The sequence below is a fragment of the Chiloscyllium plagiosum genome, unplaced genomic scaffold (assembly GCF_037043375.1).
Source record: "Chiloscyllium plagiosum isolate Xiang-an unplaced genomic scaffold, Cpla_swu_hap1 HiC_scaffold_23, whole genome shotgun sequence".
NCBI classification, from domain to species: Eukaryota; Metazoa; Chordata; class Chondrichthyes; order Orectolobiformes; family Hemiscylliidae; genus Chiloscyllium; species Chiloscyllium plagiosum.
Genome location: NW_028270161.1, coordinates 59,901,250 through 59,925,745, shown reverse-complemented (window position 1 = coordinate 59,925,745; position 24,496 = coordinate 59,901,250). Strand labels below are relative to the sequence as shown.

Below are 24,496 nucleotides of genomic sequence, written 5' to 3'. Positions count from 1 at the left end.
AAAAAAAGGAGAAAAGAGAAACACCAGCCAGTGAATCAACAGTTCCCTAATGAGAACCGAATTACACCTATAACACATTGACTGTTTAAATCAGCCAGTTTAAAAATCAGTCATCAATACAAAGGTATACCAGTTAACAAACTGGCGATATGGTTCATCCAGTTCAGTAATCAGTTTTCCTCCAAAACCAAACAGGAACAGTACACACTGTTCCCTTACTTTTCCTCCAGCCCCAACCCCCATCCATTTATCTCTCCACTCCTGAGGCTCCCAGCCTCATTCCTGATGAATGGATTTTGCCCGAAATGTCGATTTTCGTGCTCCTCGGATGCTGCCTGACTTGCCATGCTTTTCCAGCACCACTCTAACCTTGACTCTGATCTCTAGCATCTGCAGTCTTCACTTTCACCCATTGCAAAGGTGCAGTTAACTCACAGGGGTTTGATCCACTCTCAAAGGCAGGGTCTACTCCCAAACTCCAGGATGCAGCAAGTGCTCACCTCCCAGCGCACAGAGTCTTTGCAGAGGCCAAGACCAAGGGTCAGGCCTACCCACAGGAACAGCTCATCCAGTAAGATATATTTTCTCACAAGGGCTCCGTCCAAACACCGAAAACGGCAGTGAAGACACATACAAAAAAAAACTAGAGTACAAGGGCTATGCCCTGCCACAATCAACATTTTTCTCTTTGTCTTTAAGAAAAGAACAGAGTAAAATACAGGCTGTAACCAGTTAGTGAAACAACAGTTCCCTAATGGGAACTGAGTTACACCTGTAACACTGACTGTTACAATCAGCCAGCTTAAAAATCAGTCCTCAAAAAAGGAATACCAGTGAACAAACTGGCTAAATAATTCAGCCAGTCAAGGAATCAGGTTTCCTCCAAAAAAGCAGAAACAAACAACAGCAGCAACACACTGACTGTGGCCCAACCAGCACAGAATCAGTCCCCTCCCCCAAAAAAATTGAGTCTCCTGGACACCAATCCAGCTTCCTTAATGCCAGCTCTCAGAGTGAACGGGATGTTTGACCCTACTGTTTTTTTTAAACTTTATTAAACAGTGCAAAATACAGTTTTAAAAAACACTATATACAGGGGAAGTGGCAGCAAAGCCAAACCCCAAACCCAACCATTCAACCAGTTTCCAGGGAGATGAGGACAAACCTCAAATCCCACTTTCAGTCAAAGGTAACAGTAACAAACACAGACAATATAGTGCAATCAAATGAGAAAGAGTGCATAGAACACAGACTAATATTCGTATTAAAAAAAATCACCTGACATAGTCCATACCACATACTGATCAACTGTCCTTGGCCTTCAGTCTCCAGCCACCCTGCGTACTGACTGACCCTCCCCAGGCCTGCTTTTCTCCAGGCTGGTCGTCAACCATCCAGCTCCCAGTCACCCAGCGTACTTACCGGACTACCCATGGCCGCTTTCCTAAGAGCTGGTTGTTGGCCTTCCAGTCTCTGGCTGCATTATGCACTGACTGACCCTCCCAAGCCCACTTTCCTCCATGACTGACATCTGCCACTGGCTCCTGGTCACTCCACGTACTAACCAAACCACCCCTGACCTGCTTTCTTGAAGAAGGGCTTATGCCTGAAACGTCGATTCTCCTGTTCCCTGGATGCTGCCTGACCTGCTGTGCTTTTCCAGCAACACATTTTCAGCTCTGATCTCCAGCATCTGCAGTCCTCACTTTCTCCTGCTTTCCTACAGTCAGGCTGTCAGCCTTCCAGCACCTGGTTGCCCTGCGTACTGACTGACCCTTTCCCCTGGCCAGCATTGCCAAAGACAACCCATCGGCTGCCCGGTTCCCAGCCTCCTCACATACTGACTGGTCCTCCCCTGGTCAGCTGTCAACCATCTGGCTCAGCCTCCCAGTGTACTGATCGGCCTGCCCTATACCAGTTTTCCTGTGAGGACGATATCAGCTGCTTGGCCCCGCCCACCTCGCATACCGGCAGGCTCCTCCAGGCCAGTCATCAACCCTCTGGTCTCCAGCCAGCTTGCGTACCAGTTGCCCCTCCCCTGACCAGCTTTCCACCAGGCACGCTCTCAGCTGCCTAGCCCCTAAACCCCACCCCACCTCAGTCCACTTTCCCCAAGGCCGTTCATCAACCCCCAGCTCCCACATCCTGACTAACCCATTCTGACGTGCACTCAAACACAATTACAAAACCCACATACAGTAGCTGAATTCACAAAATCCTCACAATACAGTTTCCAGTACCAAGGCAGAATCCAAGCCCAATGGCAGCAAAGGCACACCCCACAGCACACACACAGGGGTTCAGTCTCCATAGAGGCCTGGTCCATCCACAGAGAACCAGGCCCACTCACAGGAACACAGTACATTGTGAAGCTGCAGTTAACTCACAAGGTTTTGGTCCACTCCCAAAGGCAGTGTCCACAGCACACACACAGGTGTTCAGTCTCTGCAGAGGTCTGGTCCATCCAAAGAACCAGACTCACTCACAGGAACACAGTACTTTGTAAAGGTGCAGTTAACTCACAGGGGTTGCGTCCACTCCAGGGTGCAGCAATTTCTCACCTCCCAGCACACACACACACACATGCAGGTGTTCAGTCTTTACAGAGGCCTAGTCACCCACAAAGGGCCAGGCCAACCCATACAGGATCAGCTCATCTGGAAAGGTGTATTTTCTCACAAGGGTTCAGTCCAAACACCAAAAAAGTGAAAACACATTAAAAAAAACAAAGAAAACCAGTGTGCAAGGGCTCAGCCTACCACAAAGTCAACATTGTCCTTTTCTCAAAATGAAGGCGAAAAGAGTAACACATGGGCTGTAACCAATCAGTGAAACTGCAGTTCCCTAATGAGAACTGAGTTACACCTGTAATACATTGACTGTTTACATCAGCCAGTTTAGAAGTCAGTCCTCAACAGAAAGAAATACCAGTTAACAAACTGACAATATGGTTCACACAGTTTAGGATTCAGGTTTCCTCCAAAAACAAACAGGAGCCAACATCCGCAGAAACACACTGTATGTGGACAGCCAGCTCAGAGTCAGTCCCCTCTCTGACACAAAATGGAGTCCTTGACACTGATCCAGTTCCCTCAGAGTGAGCAGGATGTCTGACCCTGTTCTTTTTTATTATTTTATTAAACAATTACAAAACAGTTTACAAAAAACAGTTAACATTTACAGCTGTATACAACAGCAATTTTACAAGGGAGAGAAGCAGCAAAGCCAGGCCCCACACCTTTCTGACCCTGTTCTTTTTTTTTCTGTTTATATTTTTTTTCTCTTTTTTTTCTCTTTTTAATAATTTAACCCCCACACTACCACCTAAGTGCGGTAGTGCTTATTTCTGACCCTGTTCTTATCTGTCTGCCAGAGCTTCCTGATTGGACCAAGTTACCAGCCCCAATCAAGGAACTCATATTCTATGAGGTCCACCTGGTTGAAATTACAATCACTACAACCATCCCCCTCTAAGTCCAAGGACATGGCTGGTTCTTTTTATGTAGCTCCTCCTGGGGCATTTTAGTACCAACTCAAAGTTCCTCTGATATAAGCAACATGTAACACACAGTAGCTCACCTCTTGTGCCCAGGGTGTCTCAAAAGAAATTAATTCTATTATTCAGGTAGCAAAGGCATCGAAGCAGTGACATCCACCATGTCCATCTCAGATTCTGAGGTACCTTCAATGCTTGAGGGAGAGGGAGAACCCATGGATTCCTGAACAATCAGAAAGGCTGTCAAGGAGCTGGACACGTTTTGCTCCAGCATCATTTACAGTTTTCATATGGTCTTCATGCTTGTTCAGGACCGTTGCACCTACCCAAAGTTTACACGTCACTCGACCTGACCTCACATTGACCAAGTCTCTTACCCATGCAGGGCCATTCCTGTGGTTGCTACACCAAACTTCAGCCCCTGACGTAAACCGTTTCTCTCGCTGAGTGGAATCTTGTGTCCAGCAATGACATTCCAGATGCCATTACATCCTCTGCCCCAGATCCAGCAAGATCAGATTTAACCCAGAGTGTAGTCTTCTCCCCATTAGAAATTCTGCCACAACTATCCCTATATTTGCATGAGGGGTGGTCCTCTAATCAAATAGGTGCCTAGTGAAGCTGTCAGCTGTTTCTTTAAATCTACTTTCAAAGTTTGGACTGCCGTTTCTTCCAGACCATTGGATGATGGATGGTATGCAGCTATTCTTATACGTCGAATGGCATTCAACTTTAGCAAATACTCAAATTCCCTGCTCGTAAACGATGGCCCATTATCTGTGACCAACTCTTCCGGGAGTCCGTGTATTGTAAAGCATGTCAGCTGTTTTTCTATCATTGTCTATATGTTTGACAAATGAACTCTACACATGTCCAGCCACTTCAAGTGGGCATCCAAAATTGAATAAGAATATTGAGCCCATGAAAGGACCTGCATAGTCAACATGTAACGGCATCCAGGGTTTACCCATCCATTCCCACAAATGTGAGGAGCTGCTGGCAGTAATTTTTCTCTTTGTTGGTACTTGGGCACTGCCCCACTAACGCAGCTATATTTGCATCCAAGCCTGGCCATCAGAAATAAATTCTTGCCAACATCTTCATTTTGGAAACCCCTGAAGATGAAGGGCTTCCTGAGGAAGGGCTTATGCCCAAAACGTCGATTCTCCTGCTCCTCAGATGCTGCCTGACCTGCTGTGCTTTTCCAGCACTACACTCTTGACTCTGATCTCCAGCAACTGCAGCCCTCATTTTCTCCTGGTGGAGTTCAGCCAGGAAATGGGCATGACCTTTGCTCGGGATAAGCACTCTTGCTCCCCATAATAATATGCCGTCCTCTACTGTGATCTGGTTTCTCCAGGTCCAAAAAGGTTTCAATTCTGGTTGTGGTGGCCCTTTGGTATCCCCCATCACTATCAGCTGTTGCAGTTTTGCCAGGACTGGATATTTCTGCATTCAAAGTCTGATATTGTCAGCTGTGACTGGAATTGTATGCAGAAAATTTAAAACCATTACAGACTCTTCCAGTACCACTGGTGCTTCTATCAGGAGGAGGTAGCTCAATGCATCCAAATTTGCTACTTGGCCTCCCCGATAGGAATTATATGCACTGGGTAATGGAGCCCACTGCTGAATTTGGCCTGAAGCTATTTAAGTAAACCTAGCAGGAGTTTGCAGTGCATTAATATTACAAATTTTAATCCGCAAAGATATTGGTGGAACCTCCTGACTCCAAATATGACCGCCAACCCTCCCTTCTCTATCTGGGCATATTTATGCTCTACATTAGCAAAAGTCTTAATGGATATGCTATTGGGTTTTCCTCTCCACTGGGCCCTGGATGCTGCCTGACCTGCTGTGCTTATCCAGTACCACACTCTCAACTGTCCATAGGGCCACCAATGAGCTAATGCTGTACAGGGATACCAGATCTCGCTCAGGGTCATAGTGTGCCAACACTTGAGAGGATGTGAGCTGTTTCTTCACCTTCCTGAAAATTATGGCTTGGTTATATAACCATTTGGAAGGCTAATCCTTTTTTTTAAAGAGTTGATACAAAGGTACCATGATGGAGGCCAGGTTATGTATGACGTTTCTATAATAATACATCAGCCCAAGCAAAGACCGAAGCTCCAATATTTTGATTGGTTCTGATTTAGATGTAACTAAATAATTTAACTGTTCCAACCAGATGTAGGTGGATTTTCCAAGGTGTGCACACTCTTGTACACCAACCTATCAATTCTCTAACTCAGTTTAAGTTTAGTGGGGCCTTTTGCTGGCCTGGATCCTGAAGAAAACTTTAACCATTTGTTTGGGGCTTGGCTTTGTTTTGGGGTTTTGCTGTGGACTGACCTAGAATCCTTCTGATCAGAATATGTCCTGAGTGAGGCTATACAATTGCCTTCACTCAAGTGGTGTTCCCTAAGCTCAGTAGAACCGGCGAGGGTTTCTACAACCATCCAAATAACCCGCAACTCATTTGTTCCACTTGACCACTCTTTTAAATTTGGAATGGGTTTGATGAACGAAAGTTTTTTTTTCAAAATTGTATGCATAAATAACAAAGCTATTAGATTTTCAGAAAGGTTTTTATGTCCATTTCAATAGCTCCTGAGGTATCATATTAAATACTGGGGAAGTGGGTATGGAGGATCCGGCAGGGGGGGGGGGGGGGGGGGGAGTTGCAGAGATGAGATTTGACTGAGCAGGTAAAGACCACAATGGTGGTAACCCAGCATGACAGGGGCATGGAGGTGTGAAGTGACGTGGGGCAATGAGTGGGGATGGACAGCATTGTTGCAAGACGCCACAGATGAGACCTGATGGGAGCACAGAGGTAGGAAATGACGTATGGGCATAATGCATTGGGGAGTGGTGAGGGAGGGGAGGTGGGAAGGGAGATTGGTAGGACAGATGTAATGCATAAGGTTTGGCAGTATAAGCACACACCTATGTGGCTCTCTTCAAGAACTGAGGTAGGCCTTCTAACTAGTCCACCTCAACACCCACACAACAATACAGCTCGCAAAACGGCACCCCACCCACATCTCTAAGAGATTAGATTTGGCAGACATGGGCTTCAGAGGAAGGCTCGAGTTTCAGAAATTGGAGACCTTAGTCAAAAATCTGGGCCAGTGTCTCTAAAGAGAATGGGAGGTGGCTTGTGTGCAGCATAATTACTGACATACACCTGAATGCAAAATAGCCACTTCTGTGCTGCAAAAATGTAATTCTACATAATAGTTACTAAGCAAGTATTAAAAATACTATTGTATATATTATACAAAATTACCTTCATGTGAACTGGTTGAATCAGTTGAACATTGAATTGATGCCTTTTCTGGGATGTGGTTGATAGTTTCAGCAAGTTTGATGGCAAGGTAGGTCCGGCTAAGCTCAAATTTCTTCACAAGATAAGGACCATAAAGTTTTTCTAAGTTGGAAGGTAAAGGTATCTTGAGTAAATACTCAACTGCCTGTGAATTAACAATAAGATGATTTAGTATTACAGCAACATAGTAAATCCATGCACAATTCATCACAGGCCACGGAGTACGGAGTGTTACTTTTTTACGTGCATGAGGGACAAAGAAATAAAGGGATATAGGGACAGGATAGGAGGTGATAAATAGAGTGGGAGGATGCTCAAATGGGAGTATAAGCAATAGCATAAATCAGTTGGGCTGAATGTCCTGGGGTTTTATGTAACTATGAATCAGGAGCTCCAAAGTGGCGATTTAGTTTTCTATTGGAATAAGATAAATAAAAATATTGCAAAATCTTGACTGCCTTATTTGGGTAATTGTCTGGAATAATTAATGGCCAATCTAGTATGGTCATGCCATTGAATCTTGTTTGTTAAACACTTGAAAGTTTAATTCTTAATAAACCCAGCAAAACTGGAATTAATGGGTATCAGCGGACAAATTTTCCATTGGTCAGAGTCATACATGGAAGATGCTTGTGGGAAATTGGAGGTCAGTTATCTCAGCTCCAGGACATATCTGCAGGAGTTCTTCAGAGTAGTGTCCGAGGCTCAACCAACCTCAGCTGCTTCATCGATGACCTTCCCTCCATCATAAGATCAGAAGTGGGGATGTCCACTGATAATTATGCAATGTTCAGCACCATTTGTGACTCTCTTCTTCACCAATGCTCAGTAGCAGCAGTATCTATGATCTACAAGATGCACTGCAGAAATTCAACAAAAATCCTTGCAGGGCACCTTCCAAATCAGTGACCATTTCCATCGAAAAGGACAGTTGGAACACCACAAATTGCAAGTTCCTCTCCAAGCCTGTCACATATATATCAGCATTCCGTCAGTTCACTGGGTCAAAATCCTGAAATTCCTTCCCTAAGGGGCATTGTGGGACAACCTACAGCATGTAGACTACAGTGGTTCAAGAAGGCAGCTCATACCAACTTCTCAAAGACAACTGGGAATAGGCAAAAGGTGCTGGCCCAATCAATGACACCCACATCTCACGAGTGAGTGAATTGAAAAAAAACAATGACATATTCATTAAATTGGCACAATCGATTAACATTTAACATATAAACACATCGCCAAGCACAAGTCATGGTTTAGAGGTGCCAGTGTTGGACTGGGAGGTACAAAGTTAAAAGTCCAGGTTATAGTTCAACAGGTTTATTTGGAGGTACTAGCTTTTGGAGCGCTGCTCCTCCATCAAGTGGTTGTGGAGTATTAGATCATAAGACACAGAATTTATAGCAAAAGTTTACAGTGTGATGTAACTGAAATTATATAATGAAAAAGATCTGGATTATTTAGTAAGTCTCTCATCTTTTACAATGACCATGTTGGTTTCAGTTCTTTCATCTGTAAATCCCAGAACTTTAAAAAAGTTATATTCTCAAGTAAACTTTAACAATAGGTGTCATGTCATGTTCTTCGCAGCCTGCAACACATTATCAATGAGGATGAGCACCTCGCCAAGACCTTCCCCACGCTTCCACTTCTTGCCTTTAATCAGCCATCAAACCTTAAACAGATCATTGTTCACAGCAAACTGCTCAGCTTTCAGGACAACACCATACAACCCTGTCACAGCAGACGCTGCAAAACATGTCAGAGTATCAACACGGATACCATCATTACACGTAGGGACACCTCCCACCATGTATGTGGCAGGTACTCATGTGACTCAGCCAACATTGTCTATGTCATACACTGCAAGGATGTCCTGAGGCATGGTACATTGGCGAGACCGAGCAGAGGCTATGACAACGGATGAATGGATACCGCACAACAATCAACAGACAGGAGTGTTCCCTCCCAGTTGGAGAACACTTCAGCGGTCCGGGACATTCGACCTCAGACCTTCGGGTGACCATCCTCCAAGGCGGACTTCAGGACAGGCAACGACGCAAAGTGACTTAGCAGAGGCTGATAGCCAAGTTCGGTACCCATGAGGATGTTTTCAAGTGGGATGCTGGGTTCATATCACACTACAGGTGACCCCATTGCACTACACACAGACGCACACACAGACACCCCTACACACCCATGCACTCATACAAAGCCTCTCTCATACACAAGCTTTCCTATTATGCTCACACATTCCCACATTCTCAGCCACACACACACCCTCTCACAGGCTTATATCCCTTTACACTCACACACATACACACTCTCTCTCACAGACACTCATACCACTCCCCTCATCCGCGCACACATATGTTTGTGGGGTGAATTTGTACTTGAAGAATTACATTTTATATTGCTCAAAAACTGCATGAATCCATGTAAGATTCTGTAAACGTCTTTTTTAGAAATGGAATCAGTCTGAACATTGGGACACAGACAACCTCATACAGGGCACCTCACATCTTCTATGCATTATCTGGAACCACATAGCACCTATTGAAGAAGTTTACTTGAGAATGTAACTTTAAAAATGTTCTGGGATTTACATATGCAAGAACTGAAACCAACATGGTCATTCTAAAAGATGAGAGACTTAACAAACAATCCAGGTCTTTTTCATTATAAAACTTTAGTTACATCACACTGTAAACTTTTGCTATAAATTCTGTGTCTTACGATCTTATACTCCACAACCAATTGATGGAGGAGCAGCGCTCCGAAAGCTAGTACTTCCAAATAAACCTATTGGACTATGACCTGGTGTTGCATGATTTATAACTTTGCTAAGAGCAAGGACAGCCAGATATCATGTTAATATGTTTATTGATCTGAGGGTGTTACAGATTGAAACACCAAATATATTTTGTTTGTTTCACAACATTCTCTGGTCATAGTAAGTGGAACTCTAATTTGAGTTCCAAACAAACTCTTTTTGATACCAGTTGATGATCTGAAAAAAAACATAATCAAGTTGGCTCTCTGCTCAAAATAAAATGATCGAGAAAAGTTGAATGCCATATTGACAAGGCCCTCTAAACTCATAGAATCATTGAATTGTTGCAGCACAAAAAGACCATTTAATCCATCATGTCAGCACTGCTCCCACAGGAACAATTCATATTTGACCACAGCCCCACACACTTGTCATATCCCTACACTTTCTTCATCTTTAGATATTTATAATATTTAGAAAATGCTATTTCCAACTTGACTTCTTGTAACAGCCTGGAGTACGTTTCATCTGATCCTGTTGTTTAGCCATTTTCATGGGTCTAATTCCTTTAACATTCCCCATGTTCATCATATCTAATATGTCACAAACCTCCTCCCCAAATACAATTCCTACATCACCTCCCTATTTTGTGAAGACAAATTCAAAGTATTTATTCAGAACCACAGTCAGATCTTCCACCTCTACATAAAAAAGACCAATAGATAACCCATGATTCTTACTCTTAAATGTATTCTCTTACTCTTCATGGGTTCTCCTTAATTCTGTTTATTGATATTTTTTCATGCTCTCACTTTGTCTTTGTTATTTCCATTTGGATTGTACTCCTGCCCTTTCAATATTCCTCTTTGCGATCTGCAGTACTTAGTTCTTGATATCTCACAAAATCTTTCCATTTCTGCCTCATCTTACATGACATGCTCATTGATCTAGACACCATGTAAATTTGAGTATTCCACCCATCTTTGTGTGACACATTTACTCTGAATCCTCTGGCACACCACCCTCGAATACCTCCCAATGCTCCAATATTGCAGGTCGCTATTTCTAATTCACTCTTGCTAATTCATTGAACCTGGGTAGTGTAGTAGTTACAGTACAGGGCAAAAGAGTCCCAAAATATGAAATTCAAATCACACCATGACTTGCAAAAGTAAATTTAATACAAGTACATTAGGAGTTAACACCATGAAGAATAATGCATCGTTAAAACCCAAAAAAGCTGACCTGACTCTCCGGCTTGGTCTGGCCATCAAGAAATTCTTAAGAACTTGAACCAGCAGGGATGGATAACACATGCTGCTATCCCAGCTTTACAATCTTCCAAGAGCAAAATAAATTTGTGATCTATCATAGGAAAATCAAGTTCTACCTCAGTAATGTGGATTATTTCTTACCAGCAAATTCTCAGTCAAGAGAGTTCTTGATTGATCAAATCTGATGTGAACCTACAAAGGAAAATATTTTACATTTTCAATTGGCTTCATGGAGTTCATCTTATCGAAGAAGATTCTTCAATTTCAATATAAACATTATAACATGGAAGACTAACATTTCTATAATTTCTATACAAGATATCAACCTTATGTCACATGAAACAGAAAAAGAAAGAGAGTGCAAAGAGATAAACAGTAGACTGTGAGCTCTAATGAAAACAGACAAATTAAAGAACATAGAGGTGGCTAGACAGACTTATGGAAAGGAAAATCAAAGAGAATGCAGAATTCACACAGTTGGGATTGTCATTAGAAATGAATTTGTGAAAAGACCCTAAAATAATCCTAGAACATGTTAATAAAACTCACAAAAGTTGGTTTGATGACAGTGGTGTACATGTAGTGTACGTAAACTCATTGACTAATAGACAGCATTCCAAACCTGGCAACTGGTTTCAAACTCCACAGAAAAAGAATAGTTCATCTACCATGCCTCCAAAATGCAAGTTTAAAAAAGAAGGCGGCATTTGAAGAAATAATTATGGACAGGGAGTAGTGAAGAAATTCAATTGTTTGTTGACATGCAAGCCTTTTCTATGCAGTCTAAGCAGTCTAAAGACCCTCAACACAGACTAACACTAGTAAAATTCAAAGATAGAAAGTCTCTCCTGAAAAAGATTAGATGAGGTTAGATTCCCTACAGTGTGGAAACAGGCCCTTCGGCCCAACCAGTCCACACCGATCCTCCGAAGAGTAACCCACCCAGACCCATTTCCCACTGACTGATGCACCTAACATTATGGGCAATTTAGCATGGCCAATTCACCTGACCTGCACATCTTTGGACTGTGGGAGGAAACCGGAGCACCTGGAGGAAACCCACGCAGACACGGGGAGAACGTGCAAATTCCACACAGACAGTTCCCAAGGCTGGAATCGAACCTGTGACTCTGGTGCTGTGAGGCAGCAGTGCTAACCACTGAGCCACTGTGCCACCCTATGTCAACACTCACTAAAAAGAGCACTTTGTAACATTTCCACTGTTGTCATATACCAGAAATGAAGTACCTCCCGGCACATTCAGTAAGAAGTGAGCTGATGACCTCTTGCTCAGTGAAATAATAGATGCTACCAACCAGATGAAAAACAACGATTCTGGTTCTGATAATATCCCTGCATGGAAGAGATGACACATTTGTGAAGCTCGGGCAGAATGAAGAAAATCCAAGTGACACTTCAGACATTATGATGATTGCATTATTCAAAGAAAGGACACAAGTCAAACTATAGTAATTACAGGGGCAGAACACGGTGAAATCTTAGCTAGATTACTTCTTAATCAACTTTCACTAATTGCAGAGGAAATTCTTCCATTGTTCCTCTGTGGCATCCAACTTGCCAGTTAAACAAATAATAGCACACCAACTTCAGGCAAAATATAGAGAACAGAACATCTATTTGTACATGGGTCTCTTCAATCTCACAGGGCATTTGACTCAGTAAATCAAACATCCTTTAAGGTGCTGTAGTGATATGGTTACCCATCTAGGTTCACAAAAGGGTCATCTGCTTTCTGCATGGCAATATGCAAATAAGAGTATGACAAATTGGCTCCCCCACAGTTCTTTGTCACTGTCAATACAGCAGTCAACTCAACCTGTGAGATTCACCCACACTATTCTTAATATTTCATGTAGTAACGCTGCGGCTTCCTACTGACAGGCTGCCCAGAAATGGTAAGAACGTATCATACAGATTGTAAATTTTTCAACCTAAATCAAGACAAGGACCACTTCTGTAATTAAACCACAACATGCTGACAATGCATAAGATAGTACTCACTATGAAGCACTTAACAGATAGTTGATTTATTTTTTCACCAAAGTCCATGAAAGCACAGGATTTGTTCTGAAAACCAGGAAGACAAAGGTGCTCAACAAAATAATGCTGAAATTTTTCAAATCTAATATTTTCAATTAAAAATCACAGTGAAATGTCAGAAAATATCTCTCAATTCCCATATCTCAGAAGTAATTGATACCTAAATGCTGATATTGGTGGAGGTACCCCACCAAATCCAGTGGATTAGCTCAGCTCATGGCAAATGAATTTGGGTTCTTGAGAATTGAGATCTGATGCTAAACTATACTATAGTAAATCCCCATCCCACCAGAGGGCCAAACATCCGTGACCATTGCTACACAACCATCAAAGATGACTTCCACTCCATACCCCATCTCCACTGTGAAAAATCAGATCACAACAATGTGTTCCACCTCCCAGTTTACAAGCAGAAATTGAAATGGAAGGACCCAGTACACAACGTAGAAGCTCTGAGGCAGTGGAAGAACTCTCACAGGATTCCTTATAATCTGTGGACTGGTCCATATTCAAGAATTCAGTGGTCAACATACATGAGTATTGTTACAGACTTCATTAACAAATATATAGAAGACTGAGTGCCAAAGAAGTCAATCCGAATGTTCTCTAACCGGAAAACATGAATGAATAGAAAGCCCAGCTGTGTGGTGTTCAAGTCAGACAACCCTGACTTTTACAGGATACCCAGATATGACCTCTATAAGTCCACCAGAGACACCAAGAGACAAAACCGGACTAAGCTAGATTTCCAAACTAACCAAACAGACACCCACCATTTTTGGCAAGGCCGACATGACGTTAGCGGGCTACAAAGTGAAGCAGAGCAGAATAGCAAACAAAAATACAGCCCTCCCCCGATGTTCTCAATGCATTTTATGCTCACTTCAAACAGAAAGTCAGTGAAATGTGGTAACCTGCCCAGACAGCCTTGGATGCACCAGTTCCCTCAGTCACAACTGCAGACATCAGATCGGTGTTTTTGAGAGTGAACCCATGGAAACTGACAAGTCCAGATGGAGTCCCCAATGGTGCACTCAGATCCTGTGCACACCAGCTGGCAGGAGTATTTGCTGACATATTTAACCTTTTCTTATTATGACCTAAAAGTCCCCACCTGCTTCAAGAAGACCACCAAAGAAAATGCATGCAGCATGCCCAATGACTACTGCACAGAAGCCCTGACCTCCATAATTATGAAGTACTTCGAGAGGTTAGTCATGGCTCATATCAGCTCTAGTCTCACAGCCTCCCTTGATTCCTTGCAAATCAGCTACTGTCACAACAGCAAATGCCATTCCCCAGGCCCAACATACATCCCTGGAACAAGGGATAATGAGGATATCCAAGTCAGGCTCCTACTTATTGAGTACTGCTCTGCCTTCAACATTATAATTTCACCCAAGCTAATCTCCAAACTCTGGGACTTGGTCTTTGCTCCGCTTTCTGCAACTGGATCTTCGACTTCCTGACCCACAGACCATAGTGAGGATAGGCAACAACACCTCCTCCAAGATAATCCTCAACACCAGCACCCCATAAAGCTGCATACTCAGCTCCTTCCACACCTCCCTGCACACTCATGAATGTGTGTCCAAATTCCATTCTAACTCAAGTTCACTGATGACAATACTTCTGTAAACCGGATCTCAAACAATGATGAGATGGAATACAGGAAAGCGATAGAATACTTGATAACATGGTATAAAGATAACAATCTCTCATTCAATGTCAGCAAAACAAAAGAGCTGATCATTGACTTCAGGAAGCAAGGTGGAGGGCACGCCCCTATCTACATCAATGGAGCTGAGGTGAAGGTGGTTGAAAGGTCAAATTCCTTTGAATGGTGATCACCAACAATCTGTCCTGATCCACCCATGTTGATGCGACTGTCAAGAAAGCACAACAATGCCTCCTCTTCCTCAAGAAGCTAAGAAAATACAGACTCTTAACCGTTTTTAGAGATGCAGCATAAAAAAAATTCTATCCAGATGCATCATTGGTTGGTATGGCAACCGCTCTGCCCAAGACTGTAAAAAACTACAGAGTTATGAACACAGCCCAGTCCATCACGCAGGCTAACCTCCCATCCATGACTCTGTCTATACTTTTTGCTGGCTCGAAAAGGCACAAACATATTCAAAGACCCCTCCCACCCCACTTATAAGCTCTTCCAATCTCTTCGGCAGAGCAAAAGGTACAAAAGCTTAAACACAAAACAGTTTCTTCCACACTGTTCTTAGACTTCTGAATGAAACTTTCAAATTTCAAATTAAATGTTGACCTCACTCTTTGTGCACCTCTGTGCAGTCATAACATTATATTCCTTTCTCTCGTCTATTACCCTTATGCATGATCTGCCTGTACTGCATGCAAAACAAAATTTTTCACTGTACCTAGACACATGTGACAGTAAAAATCAAATCAAAAAATATACTGTTATTGAATGAAACACTTAGGCTTCTCTGAAGTGCTGGAGGTAAGACAACTTATGGATGCGGTGTTAAGATCCGAGAATAATATTGGCAATGCATGAGAGAGAGAGAGCGAGAGACAGAGCAAGAGAGAGAGGAGAGAGAAGGTGTGAATGTGTGAATGTGAGACAGTGTGTGTGGACCCTCTCAAAGGCTTATATCCCATCAACTCTAAAAGATGAAAGATTTAATAACAAATGAAGTTTGTTAAATATTTCATTTTACTTGCATTACACTGTAATCTTTTGCTATAAATTCTATATTTTATGGTCCTACTCCACAACCACCTGAAGAAGGAGCAGTGCTCAGAAAGCTAGTGCTTCCAAATAAACCTCTTGAACTATAACCTGGTGTTGTGTGATTTTTAACTTTGTCCACTCCAGTCTAACACTGGCTCTTCTCCATCTTGAATGCAGGAGAGCTTGTAAAACTAAGTTCATTAATCATCTGTGAACCCACAGCCCTCACTGACATCTCACTTTACCTTAACATCCATGAGAAAGAGTCTTCCTGGAGACCAAGGGATTCACAATAGAGGAGAAATTATATTTATCAAGTTGATTAATTGTTAACATGCAGTTATTGTTGTAATATGGGCAAATGGCACAGTTGGATTTAGCACAGAAAATTTCCATGAATAGAAATCTCGACAGTGTTATATCTGCCAGAGCTACATAAGCAATCTCCAAATCGTCTTATGGGATTTTTATGTAAACTGGGGAGATGGACTTTGATTATTATCACAACTTGAAAAAGTTCTGAAAATGCACCTTTAATACTGCGTGGAATTCTAGATTGTTGGCTTAGTTTCTGGTAGGAGATTCCCATAACATTTAGAGACAGAAATAAAACCCTCCCAACTGAGTCAAGCTGACACTCAAACAGACTAATAATGCTCAGTTTGTTCTCCTATCCTTATAAACCAGCAATGGGGATGGTCTAGGAACAGGCCACTGAAATATTAGCACATCCGAAAATCTTGAGGAGATCTTCACCAGTTAAATTAAGTTCATCATCTCTCATTACAAGTGGTGCATTGACAAAGTTTTCCTCCATCATAAACCCCATAACTTTCCCAGTGGAAACTAGACCTTATTTCACTGATGGTTTTCTTCAATCTTACTGATCACTTAGTGATCTGTTTATTAAATATTTTGGTGAAAGAGTGTGATAACACAGAGATAGTTAGCCAAATCAAACCAGTCTTCATGTTTACCACACAGTATTTACCACACAATAAAATAAAAATTTTCAATGACCCTCAAAATGACTCCCATGGTTCCTACCCCGACATTTTCAATAACTAGCACCAGACTTTGAATAACTGATACTAGATATCAGGTTTATAGCTCAAACAAAAAACCTATAAATAATACAGCATATTTAGCAGAGTGAAGTTAAACAACAAGGTAATCTAATAAAGGTCTAAGATTTCAACCCAATCCTCGAACTCTAGCACCCATACTCACACAAGACAGACAAACAGGCAGACACAGTTCAGGGATAAGGAATAAAGAAAAACATAAATGGCCAGTTCACAAGCAGAGACCATGATCTGTAACCTCACTGGCACAAAGGATTATATCTTCCTTGGTTTCTCATGAAATCAATGCATTCACATATCTTCCAGGGGGTTCTGAGGAATGTTCATTTAATTCTTATAACTGAGATTCTATTCTCTGAACTTGACAGGACAACCAAGGAGCAATCAAACCTTTGTCCGGTAGTTTCTGCGGGTACAATCTTCCTGGCTCAAACAGTACAAAAAAAAAGTTCAATCTGGAGCTTGGTGACCAGTGGTATTCCACAGGGATCTGTTCTGGGAACTCTGCTCTCTGTAATTTTTATAAATGACTTGAATGAGGGTGGGTTAGTAAGTTTGCCAATGACATGAATATTGGTGGAGTTATGGATAGTGTGGAGGGTTGTTGTAGGTTGCAACGGGACATTGACAGGATGCAGAGCTAGGCTGAGATATGGCAGATTGAGATCAACCTGGAAAAATGTGAAGGGATTCATTTTGGAAGATCGGATTTGAATGCAGATTACAGGATTAAAGTCAAGATTCTTGACAGTGTGGAGGAACAGAGAGATCTTGGGGTCCACATCCATAGATCCCTCAAAGATGCCACCCAAGTAGATAGGGTTATTAAGAAGGTGTATGGTGTGTTGGCTTTCATTAGCAGGGGGATTGAGTTTAAGAGCCGCGAGGTTATGCTACAGCTCTATAAAGCCCTGGTTAGACCACACTTAGAATACAGTGTTCAGTTCTGGTAGCATAATTTTAGGAAGGATGTGGAAGCTTTCGAGAGGGTGCAGAGGAGATTTACCAGGAAGACATGGTTGAGGGAGAGGTTGAGGAAGCTAGGGCTTTTCCCATTGGAGCGAAGAAGGATGAGAGATGGCTTGATAGAGGTGGACGAGATGATGAGAGGCTTAAATAGAGTGGATTGCCAGAGACTTTTTCCCAGGGCAGAAGTGATTATCATGAGGGGGCATAATTTTAAGGGGATTGGAGGAAGGTTTGGGAGATGGCCGGGGGAGGTTTTTTACAAAGAATAGTGGATGCATGGAATGCACTGCCAGCAGTGGTTGCAGACTCAGATACATTAGGGACATTTAAGCGACTCTTGGATAGGCACATGGATGATAGAAAAATGTAGGGTTAGTTTGATCTTAGAGTAGGATAAAAAATCGGCACAACATCGAGGGCTGAAGGGCCTGTAATGTGCTGTACTGTTCTATGTTCAAATTCTGGTCTCTCCTTGCCATACTGACCAGCCCCACACCATGTCCCATTCAGCATTTGCTATCTGCTCAAGCATAAGGCCTCTCCAGAGTTAAGGAATCTATAGAGTACTTTGTAATAAAAACAACGTGCAATTAATTTTCAGACCTGTTCTCAAAAGCAAATAACAGTTTACAAAAAAGCAAGTTGCTGCTCACAGTCCAAAAGATCATTTTCAGTTGTCAACTGGGCTCAGTGGTTAGCTCTGCTGCCTCACAGCACCAAGGACCTGGGTTCGATTCTACACTATCTGTGTGGAGTTTGCATGTTCTTCCTGCGTCTGTGTGGGTTTCCACCAGGTGCATGGTTTCCTCCCACAGTCCAAAGATGTGCAAGTTAGGTGGATTGACATGCTTAACTGCCCATTGTGCTCAGGCATGTACAGGCTAGGTTGATTTGCCATGGGAAGTGCAGGATTACAGGGATAGGGGGACGGGTTAATGTGGACCTGTTGGGCCAAATGCCACGTTTCCACACTGTATGGATTCTATTTATTTTAGTTATTTTATTTATGATAACTCTTGTAGTTCTTTTTACATGAATTGTGCATGAATCAAAGCTTTGTGATGAGTGATTGAACAGAGTCCACCATTGTATAAGGAATCACAGCATAAGCTCAGCGATATTAGGTTTGATATCCTAAATGTAGTTCTGATTTCCTCCAGTTCACACCTCAGATTGGTCCGTTTGGATGGTTTAACCACTGCTATGGCCCAGATGAATACATCCTGGAGGAGCCTGGAATTCTGTCTGACAAGATGTTCGAGTCACAAACTCTTGTAACATTTAGACAGTATTCAGGTGCTCATTTGCATTGCCACAGTCTCCTGTGTTATTGGTCAAAAACTGGAAAATGGGGATTAGTGTAATCAGATCTCTGTTACTTGGCATGGACACAATAGACCAAATGGCAGGAGAGATATCTTGTCACAGCTCTTAGGCTGAAGACCAATATAGACAGAAAATTTGTTGAATGTGGATAGAGAAAGAAAGAAGCAGGGACAATGAAAGACTCAGAGAAAGCAAATAAATGAGAGCAGCAATAGGAAGTGAGGATAGAGTAACATCTTAACTGGTAGAAAAGGAGGCTGAGGGAGAAAATGAGATTGAAGGTTTAAGAACACAAGTTGATAGGAAAAGTAATATATCCTTTTAAAGAGTTGGAGATCATATAGATAGTGTATTCTAGTGCAACTGTTCTAAGGCAAGTAAGTTGTGGGAATGGGATATGTAAACAGCTGGTCATCATGAAGAAATATAATGGTGCCTTGTTGACAGAACATCAACAAAACTGTACTCCACAAACAGAAACAAACAAAGGTGATGTCCTTAAGTATAAAACTCTCGATCGTGTCCTATCCTAGAAGGACTCAAACGTAAGAATCACTATGGAATATTACTGACAGTAAATTCTACACAATAACTTTGAGCCAAATACTTAGTTTGGGTTCTGTAAAGACTACTTGGTTCCAGATTTCATGACAAGGGCAAATCTCAAAGCTGCAGTCATAAATGAATAAACCAGGGCCTTGTAAATTGGAACAAGCAGCAAAGTCAAGGACAGCAGCCTCACAGTCCAAACCAGTGCTCACCCATAGGTTTTTGACCCATTTTATTTAAACAATGTCAACTTAAGACACCTGCTGACAATATCCCTTTCCCAAGAACAAATTTTAAAGTAAATACCAATCCTTTGCCAAAGTAATGTGATCAACCTGAGGAATTCCAAGGAAATTCCTGGTACTTAACAAAATCGTTTTAGCATTTTAACACACTTGTGGAATCTCTGCTTAACTTTCTCTGCTCTGTTGAAAACTTCTGTTTCTCCAGTCTGTCTTTAAACTAAAACTTATGAGCTGAATTTTATCATAGATCAGGTAAGCGCCATCACGTCAAGTTTCATGGAGGGTTTCTGTCTGCAAGGCCTCGCAAGTTTTTTTGTGCAATCATCCTTCAACATACTTCATTAACTCAGGACTACGCCCCTAAGGTTGTTCCAGCGGTAATCCAATTCTGCCTCTAGGCAGGGCATACTCAGCCTGTTCGGCCTTTAGACACAAATGACACCCGCGTTGCCAGACCAAACCACAAACCACAAATGGGCTCCACTGTAGAGAAAGTGAGGACTGCAGATGCTGGAGATTAGAGTCGAGTTGGAAAAGCACAGCAGGTCAGGCCGCATCCAAGGAACAGGAGAATTGACATTTCAGGCAAAAGCCCTTCATCAGGAATGAGGCTGGGAGCCTCGGGGGTGGAGAGATAAATGGGACGGGGGTGGTAGGACGGATGTGATAGCATTGGAGAGGGTGCAGAGGACATTTCCCAGGATATTTCCTGGACAGTTTCAGTAATGAAGAGAGATTGGACAGAGTGGGGTTGTTTTCCTTGGAGCAGAGGAGATCGAGAGGGAACATGATTGAGACTTATAATACTATATGAGGTATAGATAGAGTAGACAAGGTAAAACTTGTCCCATTGATGGGGGGATCAATGACCAGGGAGCATAGATTTAAGGTAAGCAGCAGATGGTTTATATGAGATGTGAGAAAAAACTATGGGGTGAGGTGGTGTTCATCTTGAACTCAGTGCCTTTAAAGGTGGTAGAGGCAGAAACTTTTATAATGTTTAAGAAGCATTTAGATGTGCACATGTGATGCCAAGGCTTACAAGGCTATGGATCAAGTGCTGGAAAATGGGATTAGAATAGTTCAGCGGTTGTTTTTGACTGACATGAATGTGTTGGGCTGAAGAGCCTTTTTTCTGTGCTGTAGATCTCTGTGACTCTCTTGGTGCAAAGTGTCTAAGATCGATGTCTGGAAGAGCAAGTAATGGGCTAGAGTCACAAGGTACCTCCTTAGACTTTCATTTTGGGAATCTTCGGCATCTAGTGTCGATCCAGCTGGAGGGAGAATAGGAATGTGCATTTTAATGAGGTGGAGGTACCAGTGTTGCACTGGGGTGTACAAAGTTAAAAATCACACAGCACCAGGTTATAGTCCAACAGGTTTATTTGGAAGTACAAGCTTTCAGAGCACTGCTTCTTCGTCAGTTAGCTTGTGGAGGAAGATCACAGGACACAGAATTTACAGCAAAAGATCATAATGTCATACACTGATGCAATATATTGAACGAAACTAGATTGCTGTTAAGTCTTTCACCTTTTAGAATGAGTTGCAGGTTCCGATTCATTAATATGCAAATTCTTTCAAGTCACATTCCTAAGATAACTTAAGGTTTCATAAAAAAAAGTGACATCTCAGCTCAGACAATGCATTAAAGGTTAGAATCTGTATGTACTCCAATCTTGAGTCAGAATTGTTTTATTTCCAAAGTAGAATCTTATAAAACGTCACATGGATGATAAAAAATATTGACTGCCGGCTCCAGCCTGTATGCGTTTCGAACAGAATACAATGTATCGGCAAATACAATTCTGCAAATGCAAATTCACCCATAAACCTTCCTGTATGTGCACGCACATGTAGTTGAGGGAGAGTGAGGGAATGTGTGTGTGTCTGACTGAGAGACAGCAGGTGTATGAGAGAGGATCTGCGTGAGTCTGTGAGTACATAAGGGTGTGTGTGTGTATATGTGCTTGTGTATGCGTGTGTGTAGTGCAGTGGGTTCACCTGTAATGTGACATGAACCCAAGGTCCTGGTTGAGGCCATCCTCATGGGTACCGAACTTGGCTATCAGCCTCTGCTCAGTAACTTTGCTTTGTTGCGTATCCTGAAGTCCGCCTTGGAGTATGGTGACCGGAAGATCCGAGGCTGAATGTCCCTGACCGCTGAAGTAGTTCCTGACTGGGAGGGAACATCCCTGTCTGGCGATTGTTATGCGGTGTTCCTTCATCCATTGTTGTAGCGTCTGCTTGGCCTCGCTAATGTATCATGCTTGGGGCATACTTGCCTGCAGCATACCAGCTAGACAACGTTGGCAGAATAATATGAGTACCTGCCGCATACATGGTGGGTAGTGTCCCTACATGTAATGGCAGTATCCACGTTCACTCTCTGACACATCGCACTGGTTGCCATAACAGGGTTGTACAGTGTTTTGGTTGATGTTGTCCTGAAGGCTGGGCAGTTTGCTGCAAACAATGGTCTGTTTAAGTTTGATGGTTGTTTAAAGTCGAGAAGTGGGGTGGGTAGGGAAGGTCTTGGCAAGGTGCTTATCCTCATCGATAATGTGTAGTAGGCTGCGAAGAACATGGCAAAGTTTCTCTGCTCCCAGGAAGTACTGAACAACGAAGGGTACCCTATCGGTCGCATCCTGTGTCTGTCTCCTGAGGAGGTCATTACAGTTTCTCACTGTGGCAAATCAGAACTGGCGATCGATGAGTTGAGCATTGTATCCTGTTTTTATGAGGACATCCTACAGCACCTTTAGGTGTCCATCACATTCCTCCTCATCTCAGTAGATCCTGTGTATGCGTAAAATTGTCCCTAGGGGATGGCTGTTTTAATATACAGAAGTGCAGCATTGTGAAGAATGAGACAGTTACTAAAGAGTAGCCCATGGTAAGTCTGATGGTGAATGAAACTTGTTGATATCACTGTGTAGTTGTTTCAGTGACTCCTCACCATGGTCCAGTGGAAGAAAATGTCATCACTATATCTGGCGTATAGTGCTGGTTGGAGGTCCTGTACAGCAAAGAAGTCTTGTTCGAACTTGTGCATGAAAATGTTGGCATACTGGAGTGTAAATTTGGTCTCCATGGCTGTTCCATGTGTCTGGATGAAGAACCGGTTGTCAAAGGTGAAGATGTTGCGGTTGAAGATGAAGCGGATGAGTTGTAGAATGGTGCTCGGGGATTGGCAGTTGTTGGTGTTGAGTACTGAGGCTGTTGCCGCGATGCCGTCATTGTGGGGGATGCTGGTGTAGAGTGCTGAAACATTCATTGTGATGAGGAATGTTCCTGGTTCGACTGGATGCTAAGTTTCTGCAAGAAATCTGTAGTATCGTGACAAGAGTTGGATATCCCCTGTACAATGGGTTTCAAGATGCCCTCAACATAGCCAGAGAGGTTCTCACACTGGGTTCTGTTGCCTAACATGATGGGATGTCCAGGTGTGTTGGCTTTGTGTATCTTCAGAAGGCAGTTGAAGTCCCCTACACGAAAAGTAATTGGGATGAGAGTCCATAGGGAACTCTGAAGGACTGGATCAAAAGTTTTGATCAATCTCTTTAGTTCATGGGTGTGTTCTTTGGTCAGGTCAGTCAGTAGGTGCCTGTAGTGTTCCTGGTTGTTCAGTTGTCAGTACACTTCTTTGCAATAGTCCGTTCTATTCTGAACAACAATGGCTCCTCCTTTATCTGCTCGTTTTATGACAATGTTGCGATTGAATTTGTGAACATGGATGGCATTGCATTGTGACAGAGTGATGTTTTGCTCTACCTTGTGAGTGCAGCTGATGAATCTGGCATTTACACATTTCCTGACGGTTTGAGCACACATGTCAAGCCAAGGGCAGCAGCCATCAGGAGGGGGCCAAATTGACTCCTTCTTTGGTCGCTCCACTACAGATCTCCTCTGCCTGTGCCGTTTCATTGGTTGTCTCGTTGGGTTTGCTGCTGACATCTTGGAAGAATTCACGGAGTCTCAATTGTCCGATGATTTCCTCCGTGTCTGCCACAAGACCAATGGGCCCATTTTGGTGGTGAGGCAGAAATTGAGCTCTCGGCTAAACACTTCAATCTCTTCTAGTGTCATCTAAAAGATTAAAGACTTAACAGCAATCTAAGAAGTAGTGTCAGGTTAATAAGGTGCCAAGTGAGAAGAGTAGCATGCTAGGGTTGAGGCCCAACAATCACATTATTGGTGAGTTCTTCTTAAACACTTTTCATCAAAATTTTCCCTTTGGCAATGTTTGCAATTTTAGTGGTCAAAAAATCCAGAAGTAGAATGTTCAAGTATAGTGCAACCAAAAAACAAGTCAGGTTTCCAAACTTAAAAATGTTACAGGTTTGGTACCAGAGGACTGGAGGATTGCAAATGTTGTGCCCTTGTTCAAGAAGGGCAGTAGAGATGACCCAGGTAATTATAGACCAGTGAGCCTTACTTCTATTGTTGGAAAGGTTTTGCAAAGGATTATAAGAGATAAGATTTATAATCATCTCGCAAGCAACAATTTGATTTCAGATAGTCAACATGGTTTCAACAAGGGCAGGTCATGTCTCACAAACCTCATTGAGTTTTTTGAGAAGGTGACCAAGCATGTAGATGAGGGTTGGGCAGTTGACGTGGTATACATGGACTTCAGTAAAGCCTTTGATAAGGTTCCACATGGTAGGCTTT

General features: G+C 42.6%; 1 protein-coding gene across 1 annotated transcript in view; it reads right to left on the bottom strand.

Annotated features, from left to right (window-relative positions):
• Positions 1-24,496, bottom strand: part of cfap54 (cilia and flagella associated 54) — a 527,984-nt gene that overhangs the window by 176,746 nt on the left and 326,742 nt on the right. Inside the window, exons 49-50 of the mRNA XM_087999737.1 lie at positions 11,019-11,069; positions 6,792-6,975 (exon numbers count right to left, since the gene is read on the bottom strand). Coding sequence (XP_087855863.1) covers positions 6,792-6,975; positions 11,019-11,069 — 235 coding nt within the window. The remainder of the gene's footprint in view (positions 1-6,791; positions 6,976-11,018; positions 11,070-24,496) is intronic.